The sequence below is a fragment of the Toxorhynchites rutilus genome, chromosome 3 (assembly GCF_029784135.1).
Source record: "Toxorhynchites rutilus septentrionalis strain SRP chromosome 3, ASM2978413v1, whole genome shotgun sequence".
Taxonomy (NCBI): domain Eukaryota; kingdom Metazoa; phylum Arthropoda; class Insecta; order Diptera; family Culicidae; genus Toxorhynchites; species Toxorhynchites rutilus.
In genome coordinates, this window is record NC_073746.1 from 192277388 (window position 1) to 192297882 (window position 20495).

General features: G+C 38.4%; 1 protein-coding gene across 5 annotated transcripts in view; it reads left to right on the top strand.

The window, feature by feature from the left end:
* Positions 1–1108: 1108 nt before the first annotated feature.
* LOC129778432 (neuronal acetylcholine receptor subunit alpha-7) overlaps positions 1109–20495 on the top strand; it is a 117861-nt gene continuing 98474 nt past the window's right edge. For 3 of the 5 annotated variants that reach the window (XM_055785324.1, XM_055785321.1, XM_055785323.1), the window contains exons 1-4: positions 1109–1340; positions 1869–2062; positions 19454–19593; positions 19807–19851. In XM_055785324.1, coding sequence (XP_055641299.1) covers positions 2002–2062; positions 19454–19593; positions 19807–19851 — 246 coding nt within the window. In that variant the 5' untranslated portion in view covers positions 1109–1340; positions 1869–2001. The remainder of the gene's footprint in view (positions 1341–1868; positions 2063–19453; positions 19594–19806; positions 19852–20495) is intronic. The other 2 variants (XM_055785320.1, XM_055785322.1) reach the window with 1 other exon arrangement.

Sequence of the window (20495 nt, forward strand, 5' to 3'; positions counted from 1 at the left end):
TCTGAAGAAATTGGTAAAATTTGGAAAAATTGAATTCCTATATGTTCTACAACTACATAGTGACAAGCGTTGTTAGTCCATTTGTTGTTTGCGCTAACGAAATTGATCTTTGTTCGAGGGTGGAAAAGGATTTTCAGGTGAAGAAACGCATTCATATACACTGTATAAATAAAAATGGATCGCCAAATGTGTTGGTAGGAGCAAAACTCGAGGAAAGAACTGTCTGATTTGAGAAGTCTTCATTTTATTATATTTTCTGTATCAAACATGTATTCCATGTAACGGAGAAACATGTTATTCGCAAGTTATTGAAAAATATTGAACGAGAATTGTGTCTGAAAATAATTTTATATTATAATGACAAATTTTGGTAAAGTACTAGAAAATTTATAGTAGAAGGAAATTGTAAAGGGTCAATTATAAGATCAATCAATGAACAGTTCTGCGATTGGACCCATGAACGTTTGCTTAGTAAGAAAACGTGAATATTTGAAGGTATTGATACCAAAAAATTGTTTTCGAGCAGTACGCAGTTTGTCGGGTCAGCTAGTAATATTTATAAGAATATATGAATTTTAAGAAATATCTAGTTTCTTGTTACTTGATCGTTATACAAAAACTGTTCAAACAAGCCCCAATTTGCCCTATCTATGCGCGTATAAAATATTCTCACGGTAAATAACCTCCCCATCCGATTTAGAATTGAACCCGAAGATTGTGGCTAGTAATGACGCCCCATATGAATCAGCCGCACCACATATCTAATATAATCAAACTTTCAAGTTTAATTTCCAATAATATATTAAACAACTAGATTAATAATTCAAATGGGTGTTTTTTCTCCACCTTTCTCGGGCAATATGCGATATGTATCCTCCGTTGGACGATGGACGTCTCTTATATATGTTCTTACTTAGAACATGTCTGAAAACCAGCAACTGATAGTATATCTTCTTTTCTACCAGTAACATGGTGTTGGTGGAAACTTGTTTCTGAATCTTATCACGTTCTTTACAAATATGATATTGGCAGGAAAACCGTACAATTGTATGCGGATGCTGCGCGCATGCGATTTTAACGTTTTTCTCTTGCTCTTAGATACTGTTCAACAACAAATCTGTCACAGGATTCGATTAGTGCTGTTTTTGTTAAACGCTATTTACGTGAAATCTATAGGAAAATTTGCCTTTTCTTTCAAAATAACTTAAAAGTTTTAAAGTTTAGTTATGTCGAGTAACTAGTACGAATTTAATTGAAACTTTAGACAAGTTTATTAGAAAATGACACGATAACATATTGCTGGTGCTGTAAAGTGGAGAACAAAAAAGTATTTCTTCACTGTAAGGATATCTTTCCCACAAAATTTGTACTACAAATTTAATGAATATTGTGCCCAAGAAACGAAAACCTATACTTTGTGGCTATTTACTTAAACAGTTGTAATGTTTGGAAAAGAATAAAAGTGTATTGATTTTCATGGATATGCTTTATGAATGCGACGCGTATGCTTTTGAAAATCGATTCTCATAATTTTATATTATTAAGCGTGCACAAACACAGTGGAATCCATGAATGAAGGTATTTAGTGAAAGATAACATTACGATGATTAACTGGAGAATCAGCGCAAAAATCATCAATGCAGTATCAACAGTGGAAAGTTGACTTGTAAATGATAGCTGAGAACAATTCTCTACAGCATTTACACAACTGAAGAAGAAATCGTTCGAGTGTAGTGTAGTTTCCGAGAAGAAATTTGCACTTGATTCAAATCGGCATTCCATGTATAAATCAATACTGCTAGAACGAATGAATGAATGAATGAATGAATAATACCCATTTAATTAACGGATTTTGCCAAAATGATTAGTGTTTGTAGAGAATATTAGCCAAACAACGATGGGAATAATGAAATTGTGAATAAAATATATCTATCAATACTACATTGCTGGATGAGTTGATAAGGGATTAATGTGGCTGCTAACGCGCCTTCAATCCAAATCATGTATTTTGTTATGGATTTATATTTGATCGTATTATGTCTCCTCGTGATATGTATTAGAGGTAAGTAGCGTTGTGATTATAAGAACATTAAAATTAAAGCATGTTTCCTGATCGACAATGTCTCTTTGATTTGCGAATAAGAACAGTTCCAAATGATCACAAGAATATACATAGAAGAATCGAAAAAAGTCATTTCTTGTCAAAATGAAGAGTTTGAGAAGGTTCTCTCGTTATCTTCTAATCCTCTTGATTCGTAGTTAAAGGTGCAGTACAGATATAATTTCATACCAATTTCATCTCTATACGCAAAGGTGTCATTGTAGTTGAAAAGTCTATCAAGCCTTTTTACACATTCATCATCTAAAATATCCTCAGCAATCGAATGATGAATGGATAGATAATACCCTTATTCTGCACCGCGAATGATGTGATATAACGAAGTCGCACACTTTATTCTGGAAGTCACTTTACTATTACCTGATACCCAAAAAATCTCATCTTATAGCACACTATAGTCACGTCATTCGCTCTCGGGAATACAATGTAGAATGTAGGGCAATATACCACATCACAAAAAATAAGAGCGCTTATTGCATTGATCCCGTAGGAAGAAGTACACCATAATGAATATTTTGTGTTGTCATAGTCTAGTAATTTTACTGTATAATTTTATTTTTATCTTGTTGTTGTTACGTCTTGTATCAATATCCGAAGAACACACCTTTGATTCAGGAAACAATCCATTACGACAAAGGATGGGCGGCATCAATGACTCTCTTTTTTAATGACTATGGAAGCATTATTTAATGCAAAGAATGATACAAATTTAATTTTATTCTATATTTTTCATCCATATTTTTCTTTACAAATATTTCAACTGTAAAAATATTCGTACTTTGGATTAAAAACTAGATTTTCTCAATGTTACCTAATGTAAAGTGACCAGATGGTCAGAGGTCTAACGCGGGACACAAAAAACAAAACGTTATGTATATACGTTATGTGAACATAAACCATCGTTTAGCGAGTCTAAACTGATCAGTATTATTTCTTTCTGAGTATCGGCACTCAGTTGTGATTTTTCGGTGGTTTAGATTTTGTTTACGCCCGAAAATCACTAGCTCAATCCGAGCATTTACGCCTGGCAAGCACGATTCAAATTCTGCAATTTTTTTCAAATTTCCGAATGGAATGCTCGAAAATTTCAAATCATTTTTCATCGATTTTAATGTTAACGTATGCATTAAAAAAATAGACTCATTTCGGATGGCGATGAAAGATAATTTATAGGAACAAATTTTCTTGAAATCTTACGTAAGCCTACAACAAAAATGATTCAAGGATGTTGATTCGCAGCAGCAGCACCGTCAAGCTCCACCCCACAACGAAGGAGTTGGACATCCTGAGGCACTTTGTGTCCGCCAGATATAGCCGATCTGATCTCTTTGCCGCTCCTTAAGCCGAGAGATCGAAGCAACCGGCTAAACGGTGGAGAAGAATCTGACCAAAATGGACATTTTTATGCGGAAGCGTCAGATGAGACCGGCCGTATCTGAGCAGCAGGCAATCACGGGCTAAATGGGGCTAAATCTGACGAGTACGGGGCATGTTCGAGCACTGGAATGCCCTTATCGGCTAAACATTGCTTCACCGACAGCGCGTTATGGACAGGTGCGTTATTGCTCGTGTTCTTCGTCACACATGATCTCCGACGCGCACTACAAACCACGTTCCATTCAAACCACTGCTGCTCACAAACTACTATAGTGACAAAAAATCGTTTTCGTAAGTTTATAACAGACACTTGAAGCAACCGAACGCACTATTCGTTTTTCCCCTCCACCCCTCTAGGGCGACCACACTCACACTCACACTCACATTCACATTCATAGTCACACATCACACTGAATTCTTAAAACTATCGTCACATCTAATATGTATTAACAATTTAACTTATTATAATATTAGTAAGAAGGGAACCAATAGCTCGCGAAGTACGAAAAGATGGGGAAAATGGGGGGAAAAGGGGGGTAAAGGATGTAAGAACAAGCACACTCGAAGATCGACATCTTTAAGGAAAACATATATTTGGGACATGTAGTCAAGGTCTATCCGAGCCAACACATCTCTCACCGGCACATTGAGCTGCCTTCCTCGGGCCCGAAGGGAGTTTTCTAAATTCGATCTGGCGACAAGATATAGCTCGCACAACTAAACAACGTGTTCGATGTCCACATCATGGCCACAAACGCAGAGATTGCTGTCGGCTAGCTTGAAACGAAAAAGTAGCGCATCTAAAGAACAGTGATTGGACATGAGTCGGGAGAAGGTCCGAATAAAGTCCCGACTCAAGTCCAGACTTTTGAACCATAGTTTGAGGCTAACCATAGGGATAATCGAGTGGAACCACCGGCCCAATTCATCTTCGTTCCACTTGCGCTGCCAGTTAGCGATGGTATTTTTACGGACTAAAGAATAAACTTCATTGAAGGCGATTTGACGCTGATAAATATCGCCTTCAATTGCACCTACCTTTGCTCTCATCAGCCCTCTCATTACCCGGAATTGAGCAATGTGAAGGGACCCAGACAAAGGTAATGACATAACAGCGTCTGCATAAAGCATTCAAAATTTCTCGTATTCTCTCAAGTAAGTACGGCGAGTGCTTTTCCGGCCTCACTGAACGGATAGCTTCGACAGAGCTAAGACTATCCGTTACAACCAACAGGTCGTGAGGTGACGCTGTCTAGCGCTCAGTGAATTGCTGCCAATTCAGCAATATACACTGAGCAAGGATTCTGAAGACTGTGGGAGGTGCTGAAAAAGAACCGAAGAGATAATAAATTGAAGCGATCTTTTAGTGGGAGTACAAAAGGGGGCTTAAACATGAGCCCTAGGGGAGGCCCATGTAAGAGAACCGACTTACTGCCGAATATCCGTGAGAATAGTTCAAATGTTTCTCACAAAGCAAGTTATATAACATATTATTCAATAGAGGCGGCAGACCCCGAGAGTGTAATTTGTCTGACAAAACCTCTATTGAAACAGAATCAAAGGCCCCCTTTATGTCCAAGAATACTGAAGCCATTTGTTTTTTTCGGCGTAAGCCATTTGAATTTCTGAAGAAAGCAACGCAAGACAATAATTCGTGTCCTTGCCCCTGTGGAACCCATATTGTGTATCTGAGAGTAAGCAATTCGTTTCAACCCAACGATCAAGGCGAAACAAGATCATTTTCTCCAACAATTTCCGTATACAAGACAGCATTGCTATTGGGCGGTACGAATTTATATCGGACGCGGTTTTTCCGGTTTTTTTTAATAGCTATAACTCGTACTTGTTTCCAATCATCTGGAACAATATAAACAAGCGATGTTTCGCCACATCAGGGAGGGTTTGACGTAGAACTACGTCTTTCAGGATGATTTTCATACCAATCGAATCGGAAATTCTCTGAGATTTGTTTGATATGCTATACATTACAATTCGCTGATCTCTATACGGATTAAATTCATGAAAACCGGAAGAACTTCCTCTTTTCCCATACATTTGTTCTGTCGAATTGTTTGCTAACCCTACCCGTGTTTCGAATGCTCATAACTCGAACATTTCTTAACAAACTAGAAAGATGTTTGCATCAATTGATAAGAAATATTTCTACGTGTCTATCACAATTAAATAACTACAAAATGTCAAGCGTTATCTAAACGACCTAACTGCCAGGCTATGATTGGCCCGATTTACGGTTTCCCCAACACAGACTTCAAAATCGATCTACCTGCGGAAATCCGCTTTGCAAATACACATGCAAGTAGGGGGTATTTTTGTTCCCACCGAGCTGTGTTTCCCTAACACGGACTTCGAAATTAATGTGCCTGGGGGAATCCGCTTTACAATTACATGCAAGTCATGGGTATTTGTTGGTGTTGAGTACTTTTGCACGCGCTTGTCGTTATGCAGACCGGAATATGTTTCCCTAAAACGTACTTTTAAACTGAGAAGCCTGGGGAAATCGTCATTTAATATACTAGAGGTGAATGAACTTTCGCGGTTCGAGAATTACGTAAACATGAGATGGGCAATAATTTCAGAGGGAAATGGAAAAAAACAATGATCGTTTGACAATCCTTTCGTTCACATATTTTGGTAGTCCTATGCATCATATCAAATGTAAAAGGACGTTCATCAAATTTATTTGTAACGAAGAACATAATCATTACAAAAATTTCAATGCATTCTAAAATAATATTCGAAGTGGTAAACAAGTGGATTTCATAATATAATTGCGTAGTTCTACGTCGAAAATATGCGGTCGTGTCCTAAATACAACCCATAACATTTTTTTTTCAGCAAGTTGAACTTAATTCGATCCGATCCTGGAGCAGAATTGTTACAAGAAAGGAGAGCAAGAGAGAATTCTACCATCGAAAACTCGGAATCAAGATCGCACCTATCTTGTGGTATTTCTCGAACTATTTTTTGCACAGGAGCGGAAACAAACCTTCCGTGCAAAATTAAAAATCCATCGATGTGAATATTCTTCGCTTTTATTCGATGAAGAGCGATTTCTCATGTTTCGAGCCTCTTTCCATAATTTTTTCATTGACGTTTCTCGTGACAAACCTTCCACGAAATTTCGCCAATAAGCACGTTTTTTTCCTTTGATCAAATTTTTGAACTGATTCTCAAGGGCTAAATACATTTGAAAATTTTCAGGGGTTCCACGTTTCCGAAAAGCTTTAAATGCATTCGATTTTTCTACATAAAGCTTGGAACATTGGCTATCCCACCATAGATTGGGAGGCCTTCGGCGAATGGTGGAACCTGGGATAGGTTTCGTTTGAGCGCGAACTGCGCTGTCATAGATCAAACGAGAAAGGAAGTTATACTCCTCCAATGGAGGTAAGCCATATCTGGAATTGATGGCTAGAGAAATCGCGTCCGCATATTTTTTCCAGTCAATGTGTCTTGTGAGGTCATATGCCATGTTTATAGATTCAGAAGAATTCGACCCAATGGTGATGGAAATCTTGATTGGCAAGTGATCACTACCGTTGGGGTCCTGGATTACATTCTACTTGCAATCTAACGATAGTGAATTCGAGCAAAGCGAATGGTCAAGAGCACTTGGGTTAGCAGGAGGTTTAGGTACACGTGTTGTTTCCCCAGTGTTCAAAACTGTCATATTGACTGTTACAAAGGTCATATATCAACAATGAACGATTGTCGTCATACTGTTCCCCCCAGGCAGTTCCGTAGGAGTTGAAGTCCCGCAAGATCAATCGTGGCTCAGAAAGGAGTGAGCACATGTCATCAAGTTGTTTGCGACTAACCGCAGCTCTCGGAGGCCAATACAAGCTGACAATACAGAGATCTTTGCCTCTGATGTTTGTATGACAAGCAACAGCTTCGATCCCTCCAATAGGTGGAAGGTCAATTCTAAAAAAAAAGACGGGTGGGTAATGTCGGGGACATAACCGGAGTGACGTAGGACTATACAAAGGGGACAGCTTTTGTTAAATATATATTTTAAATATATTGTTTTATTTTCTTCTCCTACGTGAATACCTACCTATCTACCTAAAAAATGGATTAGTTTACTGTTTACTCTATATGAATATGTTGATGGTTCTGAAAAGAACCTTTGGTGTTGTGTTTTTGTTATCACTCGATATTCCCATCTTGTTCGGTTAAACCTTCCTGTTTAGCTATTGCGTTTGCCACTCGCCACAGCTTTCACAGTTGGAAAATTTCTTCCCATCCAGCTTGTGACATGTTGTTCAGTAAATTACATTTAATGCGACGTGCCGGAGAAACACTTTGCCACTCACTGAAACTAATTGTTGCCTTGATGAGCGCCGAACCGAAGCTGCTCTGTTCTTGATGCGGGTTTTCTGATTGTCGTAAGCAGCTTTGCAAGCCAACTCGAGCACTCCGACGGCCGAAACTCTATAATCGCTGTTAGGTATACTGGTGCTCCGGCACCAATCCGTTCGGCCTAGTTACCCTTGCGGAGCAATCAGTGAATGCGACCAACAGGGAACTGGAGACCTGCACGGTTCGAGTGAGACTTTGCCTTTCCCTTAACTTGTCCTCCTTTGTTACGTCCACGATGCCGATGCCGTACCACCACACGGGTTTACGGTTTGAAAGAAAATAAGATATTTTTTGGGGTCCGCGTGTTTTATACTCTAGCGGTACACACTCACAGGATAGAGAAAAATCGGCAGACTCAGCCAGAGGGGCGAGTCCAACGAGACGAACGAATGAGCGTTAAAAGGGAGCGATGGCAAAAAAAATACATTCATTACGATTTGTTCGCTCGTTGGATTCACATGCAGGCTAAAAAGGGTCCTTTTCAGGATCACCAAATTATCTTCAATCTAAAGAGTTTATTGTTTTGTTATCACTCGATATCCCCATCTTGTTCGGCTAAACCTTTCTGTTTAGCGATTGCGTTTGCCACTCGCCAAAGCTTTCACAGTTGGAAAATTTCTTCCCATCCAGCTTGTGACATATGTTACAGTAAATTACATTCAATGGCACGTCGCATTACCACCACTCAGTATCGGATTGGAGGTAATTTTAACCTGTAATTGAACATTTGCGATGACAGTGGTACAGTGTCGACTTTCAATGTGGGGTCATAATTTGGACCCCGAACTCTATGTTTACAAAAATGTCCAACTAAATATGTCGCATTACATGTCCGTCCAATTAGCTAAATGTCGAGATAAGTGTAAATTACTGTACTTTCAATCTAGAAGCAATTTAAGAATTGGTGAAAATCAATAAGCTCAGAACAACTGCCAAATTCACATACTCATCATATCCTGGCAAACAAATTATGAAAAAATCAATTTGTGTTTTATTATTATTTTGGATATTGTTTTAGAAAGCATTGAACTGTATTTCCTAAACTCTTTTTTGGAAGGTTTAATTTCAGCGCCTTGTTTTATGGAATGGTTCCAATTTAGAAAACATAGTACTCGTGGTTTTGAAAAAAACCATTTCGAACGCCCTCGATGCCGCCTTGTTCTGGATTTGCCACCAAAGCAGTTTGTATAAAGAACAAACTTTTTTCTTCTGCTACCTGATGCCGTTTTGCGATTGCGTTTGCCACTCGCCACTCGCTGCAGCTGCCTGTTGTCTTGATGTCCACCGAACCGAATGTGTTCTGTTCCGAATGCGGGTTTTCTTATCGTCGCGAGCAGCTTTGCCAGCTAACTCGATCACTTCGGCGGCCGAAACAATATAACGCCGGCTAGGTGGACTGGTGCACTGGTACTAACGCGCTCGGCCTAGCTACCCTTGCGGGGAACTCCAGATCAACACGGTTCGAGCGGGATTTTGCCTTTCCCTTCACTTTTCCTCCTTTACCATGTCCAGACATGGCTGCTTGGGTTGGTTTGTTGATGTGTTGTGATGCGAACCGATGTGGTGTACGGTTTAGATGAGAATGATCGTTACGGCAGCGGAGCGGGGATTTTTAAGCTGACTGGCTGGTTCGAGAATTACGCATTACGACTGCGACCAATGTTTCGTTCATTTTTTTTTTCCCCTTTTCAATCGTGCTTCATTCTATTTCGCTGCTGCTCTGGTTGCCCGTTTTGGTCGGTACGATTTAAGGAGCACAAAATGGACCAATCAAAAATGGGCACATAGTGCATTTGGACAATGCTTGATATTTCACAATTATTCAATTATTTATCTCAAGAAAAATGAAATGTTATTCGTTATGATAGATGCGTAGATATATTTCCTATCAATCGATGCAAAAACCTTCACGATCTATTGAGAAATGCTCGAGATATAACCGTTCCAAATCTTGCATTTTTTCCTACTTGTTCAGTGCCTAGATTTCCATTTCACCCCCTATATCTTCCGGTTAGACGTAGTCCTACGTCAAAAATGAGTGGCACTTATTGATCCTCAATAGCACCCCTCCGTATCTGTCATCACGGTCCAAGCGTGTAATATTGAAATCGTGGAAAAAGAGATCAACTCGCGAGGAAAGCCAAGTTTCGGACAGAGCAAAAACATCACAATTGAATTTATGAATTAAAAATTTGAATGACAATTCCACTGTAAAACAGTGATATCTCCGACCTCTCTATTTAAATTAGACATCAAGAGAGATAATCATTGCAAGGAAAGGCCATGTTGGCATCAATTGTTGCAAAATTGAGATGACAATGGTGTGGAGGGATAGACAGTGGATTCAGTCTCCATGTCAACGGGTTCTCCGCATTCTGCCATATAAAGTGGCAGATGTACAATTTTTCAGTGATTTTTCAATCTTTTTTCTGATTATTTCTTAAACGAAAAACCTTAATCTAATAAAAAATATACATATATCGCACACCCGTGCGGTTGAATTGGAACGGTTCCTAGCGAACCGCGCGTCGATCGTACAGCACAGCTGCAACGGTATATGGCTCCACAGTTCGATGATGATTTCGATGACGATGTTATGGCGATAAACACGCCAGCGGTATCACAACGGTATCACTAGTAATAATTGATTGAGTTAGTTTTTCATAGTTTTCTCGGTTAAAGATAGAGGGCGCTATATATGTTTTATATTTTTTCTGGAAAGCTAAGGATTTTTTACATAATATATCTCGATAACAGAGGTGCTATTTTTTTTTCGTTTTTGAGTTATTATTTTGCAAATTTTATATGTTTTAAGTCTTCGTTCAAAATTCTTATGTGACTAGACTAGACCTGTGCGACTAGAATCCAATCTTAGAAGAGAAAGAAGGTTAGCTTATTGGCTCCAATTTAATATATCAATCATCTAAAACGGTTTAGTACTTCAATTGTTATGAATTTTTGCGAAAAGTTTGGATTAAGGAGGAATAATCATCTTTCGAACCACGAACCACGAACTTTGAAATATCATATCTCAAAAGTGTAAAAAATAGCATCTCTTAAATCGAGATATGTTATGTAAAAAAATACTCAGCTTTCAGTAAAAAAAATAATAAAATATAGCGCCCTGGTTTGTCCAGGATGAATGCAGCGCCCTCGTTTTGTTTGAGGTACTAAAAATTTTTGAGATACAGGTCAGACTCGATTATGTATAGTCGACCATTTTTTTCAACAATTATTTTCAAGTCCTATACATAATCGAATCTCAAGAAAACTTTCTTGTGATTCGATAATGTATTGGATTCGAAAATTAACGTTGAAAGTGAAATTGCGATTATATTTAATCGAGTCCGACCTGTAGTGAAATTGGATATTAAATTTTTTTTTTGAATAGTTTGCTGAAATGCTACTCTGCGTACTTTAGGGCGCGAAATAAATTATTGAAATGAGTGAAGCCACCTAGTTGAAACGCTTGTTTCATGAATAAAAAGCTTTTCTCGTTTTTTTTATTTTTTTATTTTTTTTTTTCTGTATTATAGTGACTTTCAACGCTTCTGGCTGGTTCGTCACTTTTACCTTCCATTTTGGAAGAATGTCGGGAGTGAGAATTGAACTCGTGATCTTGAGCGTGAGAAGTATGGATGTTACCTCCACGCCAGATCGGCTCCGTTTTTTTTATTCTCATTCTCATGCTTTGCTACCGCTGCAATGTAACTCATACTAGTCTTAAGTTGGCCTATACCCATAGCTAAGAACGAATCTGTCAACCTGCTGTAATTGTCCGTGAGAGTTCTAATCATAGTGGAGGGGCTGAACTTCGGTGCAGTCTTCTGACCTTGACACGTGTCGCAGCGGTATTACGGTAAGGATAAGCATACTATGGAAGGTGCCCTGGTACCTCAAAGGCTCCTCAAGTAACAGAGCATTTATCAAACCTCCTCTGCCATGCATTTTTCGACACTGTTCGCATCACACCTTGTTATTGAAGCCTTATAATGTCACAGAATTCGGGGCTAATAACTTTTACGCTGTTCGAGTATCCAGGCTTGTGAGCGGCGATAGAGTTTCTCGATGATTTTATTTAACTTATCTCACTGATCTCAATCGAGGCGGTTTCGAAGTATGCACACAGATGGATAGTTGTTCTGATTTGTTATCACGGAAAAAATGCTCATAATTGACTGCAAACTTTCAAACACCTCTGAAGTCGAAGCCGAAAAAATATGGCTACTGTGCTCTAAAATCTAGTTACACCATTTTTTTGTTGTTGTTTTTTTGTTTAGATATAACATTCATCTGACAACATCGTCTTAGTGAATTAAAACTTGTAAAATAGTCGAACAAAAACATGAAAACATAACATTAAACGCATCGGGATTTTGAATTCGGTTTCTGAAGCGCAGTGATGGTTCTCCGAAGTCAAAAAACTGCTCTACGGACGAAAAGGTTCTGATCATTTCCGTGATCGGCTCATGTTGACCAAACGATGAACGATGTGGAAGCGGTTGCCGCAAAAATGAGGATCGTAGAATTCTGCTTGTAGCGCGAACCAAATGGGAATCATAAACTCCCACGTCACAATTGCGGTCGGGAGGAATATATACTGCGCAAAGGTACATCCAGTTTCCACCCCTCGTTTGAACCGCCACAGCAGAGAAGTGACGAGCTACTGCGATAAGGACACCATCAAATCTGGACTTGGAACTGTTGAAAGGACTACGGTCACAACAAAAAACTTTCAATTCAGCTCCAAATATTTGTATGGGATTGATGCTGTCGTGAAGTCCAGTTTCAGTCAACATCGTTATTACAATCGCATGCCACTACATAGAGATCGTCAATCTTAGTCCTCAGTCCTCGCATACTTGCCTGAAGAGTCAGGTTAGGAGACTCTCCCCCAACATCCGACCACAGGACCGGGATAACTTGAACGGCAGGAGTCAATCCGAGGTTGATGAAGTCCGGCGTGTGGCACGACTGGGTCGGAGTAGTTGAGAGCTTCCATGGTACATTGTTTATAGCATCCCGGTTGTACAAACGTTGGTGATTGCTGCTAATATGACTCGCTGAATACATATTCTCCTCGTACTCCTCGTCTAATCTGCTTTTCAGCCGGGGCGTTTGGAAAACCCCGACTGAGTTTTCCGCGTTTCGAGTATGTTAGGTCGTTTTTCTATAAAACTGCATCAATTCAAATGAATATACAATGAACTGCACAACTTTAATTATCAACAATACATACGCAGATAGAAATTCAATTTAAATTAAAATTCATCGATGGTCTGGAGGTATGTTAAAGAGGAAAAAAATGGCAAGCGCATGCCTAACAATGTTATTGCCAATGACTTCACAGCCAAAACAACCGATGATTCTTCGTATGTACCTGGCCTGAAATGTTTGGTTTTCAAAGGTGAATATGATATCGACCGACGACAGCTATTTCTGCTACCTTTTTCAGATCCTTTCATCGTTGTTCTCTTCGTCAATAATTTGTGTCTTCAAATATCTTCTGGAAAGCTTATTGCTTATAACCTTAAAATATTCGAGTTTTCGCATCTCGAATGGGTTTGTGGGTTTGCTACATTATAGCATATTTCCTCTATTACTGTCAGAGCCTTTTCCGTACTATGATTTATTTACCGTTACTTTACTCAGCTAACCGACATACATGCATTGATGACGTATATGCTTCACGGCGCAGAATTCTAGAATACGATGCTCTGGTTTAGCCACGTGGGGAAGACGTCCCAAGATGTCCCAAGACGTCCGTATCGAATGCATCCAGAAACTTTTTACATGTTTCGCGCTTCGAAATCTGCCATGAAATGACACCTGGAAGCTTTCTAATTATCAATATCGAAGCCACTTAATTAATCAAGGCTCCTGTCAAAACTAATGAGGTTGCAATAACTGTTTATATCAACGAGCATCATCGATTATCTTATTTGCACTACGCGCCAGCTGCGGCACTCTACCTTGACCCATAAACGACCAAACTGTAAACATTTTTTTACGAAAGCCATTTTCTAATTTTGATTATTGACGCTAAAAAATCCCCAATAGTCAGAAAATACTTTTTCCCATCTTCTATTTTCCGGGAAATAACTGACCGAAAAATCGAACAAGTAGAAACACACTGCGTTCTAAAAGTCTCTTCAGTTAGCAAATATACGACATTTATAAATGTGTTGACTTTACATTCCAAGACGAGAAAGCACAGAAGGATGAAATTCTCTAAAACCCGTATTCGAAAAAAAATGCAACAGATAAAAAAGATCACCATAAATTCATAAGTTGGATATTTTAGAAATTCTAAATAAACACATATTAGCTATGTTTTGCAAAGTTGGTTAATTCAACCTCCTCTCCTAGGCTAAACTCAGGCACCTTGAACTCAACGCTACCCATCAAATCCTGTGCAACACTTGCTCCATCTCTCTTACACACTTTCATCCACTCTTTCTTTAAGGTGAAGGTGGAAGCTAGCCATTGTAGTAGTATAGGTAAACCCACGTGTAAAAATGGGGTAATAGTGTTTGTGAGAGAAGAGCGAAGCACATGTAAATAGATCAATTCACTTATCAGACTGTGTGGTGCTTCATTGACACTGACAATACTGATTATACGCGAGCGTAACATGAACAAATTTATAACACATGCGAATTGGGCCTCTTTTGATATTAACAAGTTCTTCCGCATGCTGATAATTCCTTCATATTTTCCTTCGTTGGTCGTATTGTTTTCACATATTCACGTTGGAGAGCCTTAACTCTTCTCTTCGTTGGCCGAGACATTTTGATTGAATGTAGTACTTTTCCGTTTATTGTTTTTGAAAGCATAGGCAGCCGTGGCAGTATTCCGAGCTCTGCAATACAATTTTCTTACCCAATGTTGAAGTTGCTAAAACTTACATTATAGACCCATTAAACGTAAAAATAATGATTGTATTGATATCAACACAATTTTATTCTATTGATTTCTTTACTTTACTTTTATTTACGATTCTGATTCATTTTATTGAGTGGTTTTGATAGATGTTTCGATGATGTTGTCTGGCATCAGAGTCGAAAAAATAACGATGCTTTCACCAATACAAACAAAACCATTGGTGAAGATTGAAAAATGAAAATTTAACTTTCAGAGCACTTGCTCGAGTTTTCCGACGTTGTTCACTATACAGTGCGACAGCAGATGAAAATTTAATATCTTGTGAGTAGCCGATTAGAGTTTGGCTGATATTACTTCATGGGAAGTGTGCGAAAATGATCATTTTCTCCACACTGTTTCGCAAAATTTTTGATTTTCGGGCGAAGGGTGAGGGAGGGAGATGAAAGAAATGAGCGCCATTGTGGCAGCCATTTGTGGCTAGCTTCCACCTTCACCTTAAGTCATGGTTGTGTTTGAAAACCTTCCCTATTTTCCGGAGCTTACCCATCATAATCGCCCAAAATTCAACATCGTTTGCCACTCCATCACCGATTTCGCGTAATGGTACGATGCCAGATCCGGCCAAAACAGAGTTTCACCTTCGTGGGACTTGAAGAAGGACGGCAGACGCTCCTGGAGGCATTCTTCTTTATATATTTGACTGTTGATGTTGCCGGTCGTTATGTACGACTTTCTGACGCGGAATTTGGCCACCGTATTCTATTTATCGGTTCCGTGAAGTGCCTTCCCTGTAGACAAGAAGTCCGGCCCGCTCGATTGTCTGCTGGACGAGACAAATGGAAAAATTAACCTTCATGGCCACGTTACTTTCCTTCACGGGGTCGGTCTTCTCCACTTTTCTTCCGCTACCAGTTCGGCCAACTGTTTCGTGATCCACCTGTGGGACTGGCCTGAATTTTCCGCGCTAACGCTCATAATTTTTTGTCGAAGCACTTCTTGCTTGAAAATCGTCGCGATAACCACTTGACAGATTCCGACGAAATTTTACACATTACATTACATTAAACTCTAAATAAGTTTTACTTAAAATTTCATCAGTTCTTATCCATGCTATAAAAAGTTATACACAAAAGAAAGTGTAGCATTTTTGTCGAGTATATTCTTTGAGGATATGCCTGAATTCATTCACCCATGGTGAGATGTAACTATTCTTGTTTGATGTAATTTTAACTCATTACCGGCAGGGTTTTCTTTTAAACGAAATCTATTGCAGTTATTTTTATTGTTGGCGGTGGATGTCAATATTTTATTCCGATTATTCATCGAAAATTTTCCAAAACCTGCAAAGTACACAAAGCTACGAAGAAAACAATGGCATTGAGGGTTGGAAGCAGGGTTGCCATATACCGTTCTGAATCATATTTCGGACGCCTAATGCATATGATGACAAAAACAGATCTCAACTTTATGCACAGGTATTATTTGGTTGATATTTTTAATAAGTTACTTCAATTCGCTTTTAAGACTTCTACTTTGGTACCTATTTGAATGAGAACATAAAAAAATCATCTAATGAGAATCAAACTTTGGACACTATTTATAAAAAAATCAAATTTCGGACAGATTGAATTCAAATGTCGGACACTTTATTTTGTAATTTTTTGAACGAAAATTACATTACGCTCGATTATATTTTAGTCAACTGCGAAACACTTACCAAGCAATCACAGTAACCTGATAACGATGATGAGAACTGATGAAATACAGAAGAAATTTAAATATTGATGAAGGGGTAAATTCTAAGTGCTCACGCTAAGCAAACGTAAACACAAACGATAATGAGTGGATTTTCGATTTTGGATGGATTTTTTCCTACTGTGTAATAATTGAAAGGTTATTCTCACATGAATTGATAGTGAAACCAAGAAATTACTCTAAAGAAGCAATTGTGATATTAATTTTATAGTTATATCATCAGGCATTAGGCATTTCAAGATATTAGAACAAAGTGTCCGAAATATGATGTTGTGCGGAATATGATTCAGAACGGTATACAGAATATTCTGAATTTCAAATACAGAATCTGTATATACAGATTTTCAGCAAAAATACAGAATTTACAAATTTTTTTAATGCAATTTTAAATATTGAATTTATTACGGTGCATACATAGATACCTTGACTTATAAAAATGTTGAACGGAACGCAACGAGATGGCTTTCATTGAAGGTAGTTGTTAAACGAAATCTTGAGCGATTTGAAGAGCTTAAACTATTTCTTTCGGTCCAAGTTAGGTATGATCATAATCAATCCGCCAATCGTATATTTACTCATTTAAACGATCCCATAACTTAACCGATTATGCTGTTCGTAAACTCGCTCATCAATAACGTCAATTATACTTTTCAATCAGAATGTTCTCAATTTTGGGAATTTTATTATGAGACAAGGCTGTTATTGTTGATCATGTAGGGTAACTTATGTTTGAGAGCAACGATTCGCTGATGATAACCTTGATGTGGAAGATTTTGAAAACTTTGTTAAGAAGCCTGAGGATATTGACGTTGGTATCGATGCAAAAAAAGGTGAAAAAGGATTGGATGCAGCTAGGAAGGTGACCTTCAAATCGATTTGTCGTGACTTCTATATTGAACTCGTGAAACAGATTTCGAAGCGAGTTGAATTCAACGATCCGGTTATCAAAACCATGATAAAACCTCAAAATTTTGTCATGCTACCAAACCTTAAATATTTGAGGCACCAATGTCCTCAATTCTCAACAGGCTACTCAAGACAAATCTTTTGGGGCAAAAATTGAGTGACTCAGATACAACTTGGTCCCAGCTATTGGAAGTCAAAAGGCGTGATGAGAAAATGTTGTATCCATTGCTAACTATCCTGGTTGGAAGGGTGTCATTCAGTGGAATTGAATCATAATTTAGGTTTTCTTCATCAGTGAGATCGCGCACCGGATCTGGCGAAGGAATATTCACACCAGAAATCTCATTAAAATCATCGTTCCACGTACTGATGATTTCCTCAAGCTCTCCGGCAATCTTGCAACATACCCTGCCCATCGTCCAAGCTTGGTGTCTGGATGCTGGGTTTGCCGTAGAGTTGTGCCAGTACATGATACATCCTCCTTCTACATACTTTGTTTTCTCGAACCCCACTGTATATGATTCTGAGCACTCGGCGTTCGAAAATACCAAGGGCTTGTGAGTCCTCTTGGACCATCGTCCATGCTTTGTACTCATAGAGGACAACCGATCGAATCAGTGATTCGTACATGATACACTTCCTACGGGATAGGTGCTTATTGGACTTTTGGGATTGGAAAGGATTACTCACACATATAAAACAGCGTGCAGTGTTGTGTTCAGGAACAATGATAAATTTGTGAATTTTGTTAATATAAACCTGTTTTTCTGTATTTTTTTTTACAAAATTGAACTCGGAGACAAAGTGAATTAAAATTTTGTTTGGAATTCCCCCCAAACTGCACGCTATTTACCAACACTAACGCCAGGATACCTGATAACTGTCTAAGTTCGTTGGTTTGTGTTTACGGTGGGTGGGCAATAAATCGTCCAATAATGATGTAACTACTCTCATGCATCAGAAATCATGTTTTCGTTTCACTTTATATGAACGTAAAAACAAAGATTGTGTACGTGGGTAACAAGATTCAAATTATTTCAATTTCAAATTATCGATCACCAATTTTGATATCGTTGTTTGGTTTGGACAGCGGTCGTAGTAACAGCGCGTAGAATTCTTTAGAGACTTTCAGTACCATTTCCCGAGTTTCCAATCTCTAGTCAATGTTTTTGCTTGGGTTAATTCCGATTGCCTTGTTCCGAATTTCTTTGTGAATTTTCCCATGCATTTCATTTTTACGTATCGTTTACAGGGCGCTGGGGACCATCGTGCACAGAGTCCCACTCTGGCACGAGAACAATGATCAGCCACCTCCGACATGGAGAACAGACGCTGTTTTGAGCCTCACCTACATGGTGAAAAGACGTTCAGAGAGGCTTTCTCCCTGTCAGCACAGGACCATGATCTCACCGGGGTTGGTTACCCGATCACTTTGATTACCCGCACCCCAATCGGCACCGCGGAGAGGTCGGAATAGGAGTTACTGTACAAGTAGCTCAGGAAGTACCGATGGAACGCTTCGTCCAGTCGTTTACCAAGAGGCTGACTTGCATTTTTTAAATTCAACTTGCACTTGAATTCTTCCAAAACTTTCTTGGAAATCTTGGAGTTCATCGGATCACTTCTATGGCCACTCCCTTTCTTTCTTTTGGCCATTAGACGCTTCCTGACTATGTGATGTTCCAAATTTTTTTTTTTTTTATATCTGTATTATAGTGACTTTCAACTCATTTTGGCTGGCTCGTCACTTTTACTTCCATTTTTGGAAGAATGTCGGGAGTGAGAATTGAACTCGTGACCTTTAGCGTGAGAGGCATGGATGTTACCACTACGCCAGATCGCCTCCACAAAATGTTCCAAAATATCTACTGCGACTTTGCTGATATTGTAGCGCTTTTGTTAGAATTTTTAGCTCGATCTACATCTCTTCATTTTATTTTGTTTTTTTTTTGTTAAATGTCCATTATAAAGAAACGATTTGTAAAAATAGGCGATTTCACCTTTTCCTATTTTTTCTCTGTGTTACAGATAGCTTACAAGGTCCCCACGAAAAGCGATTGCTAAACAATCTGTTACAATCTTATAATACACTTGAGCGTCCTGTTGCCAATGAATCTGAATCTCTCGAGGTGAAATTCGGACTCACTTTACAGCAAATCATAGATGTGGTAAGTCTTTGAACAGTCCTAGTCTATCATTTGGACTAAGTAATTATCCTCATCGACACAAAATATAACACATGTATGGAAGACTCATATAATCATAATTACAAAAATTGTACATTCTCGGTATAGTGAAACATAAATTCCGCTAATTTTCAATTTGTGGAATCTATAGAGAATCAGATAGTTTGAATTAAAATGGTTTACGTGTATTTTTAGGATGAGAAGAATCAGATTCTAACCACGAACGCGTGGTTAAATTTGGTAAGTGGCATGTACCCGTATGAACAGCGACTCAATAGTTTGTATTCAATTCCGTCATTCGTTGTTATAATACTATAAATCAAACTAAACACGCAAAAGTAAATTCTGCAAAGTGAGGGATATACAATAAACTTGAAAAATATCAATTAAAATTGACTGTAAGCTCTTCATGCCAACAGACATCATATATTGACTTGCACAGCACAATGAGAACAACTAAAATTAAACCAAATTAAACCACATTATTATTGAGACTTTCAGCCGTAGGCTGATTCACCACAGTTGTTTTTTAATTTACTTTTAAATAGTCAATAAAATTATATGAATATACGTCTTTTCGCAAAGGAAAATTTGTCGAAGTAGATACAGTACGTGAAATTTCTGTAAGCGCACCCATATGTTTCAACTGTTTGGGTGCTATAAATAAGGTTTTTAAAATATAAGCATAACCTCTATAAGTGCTTTTAATATCAAGTAAATTTCACTGTTGAATGTCCCAGTCTAATTATCAACAGTTATTTCAATTTATGAAAACACATTTTAGGAGTTCAAGTTCTTATAAGCGCACCTCATATTTCAACCTCAAAAATATATTAAACAAGGAACTGAGAAATTCAATATTTGGTTGGTTTCCCATTTTTTCA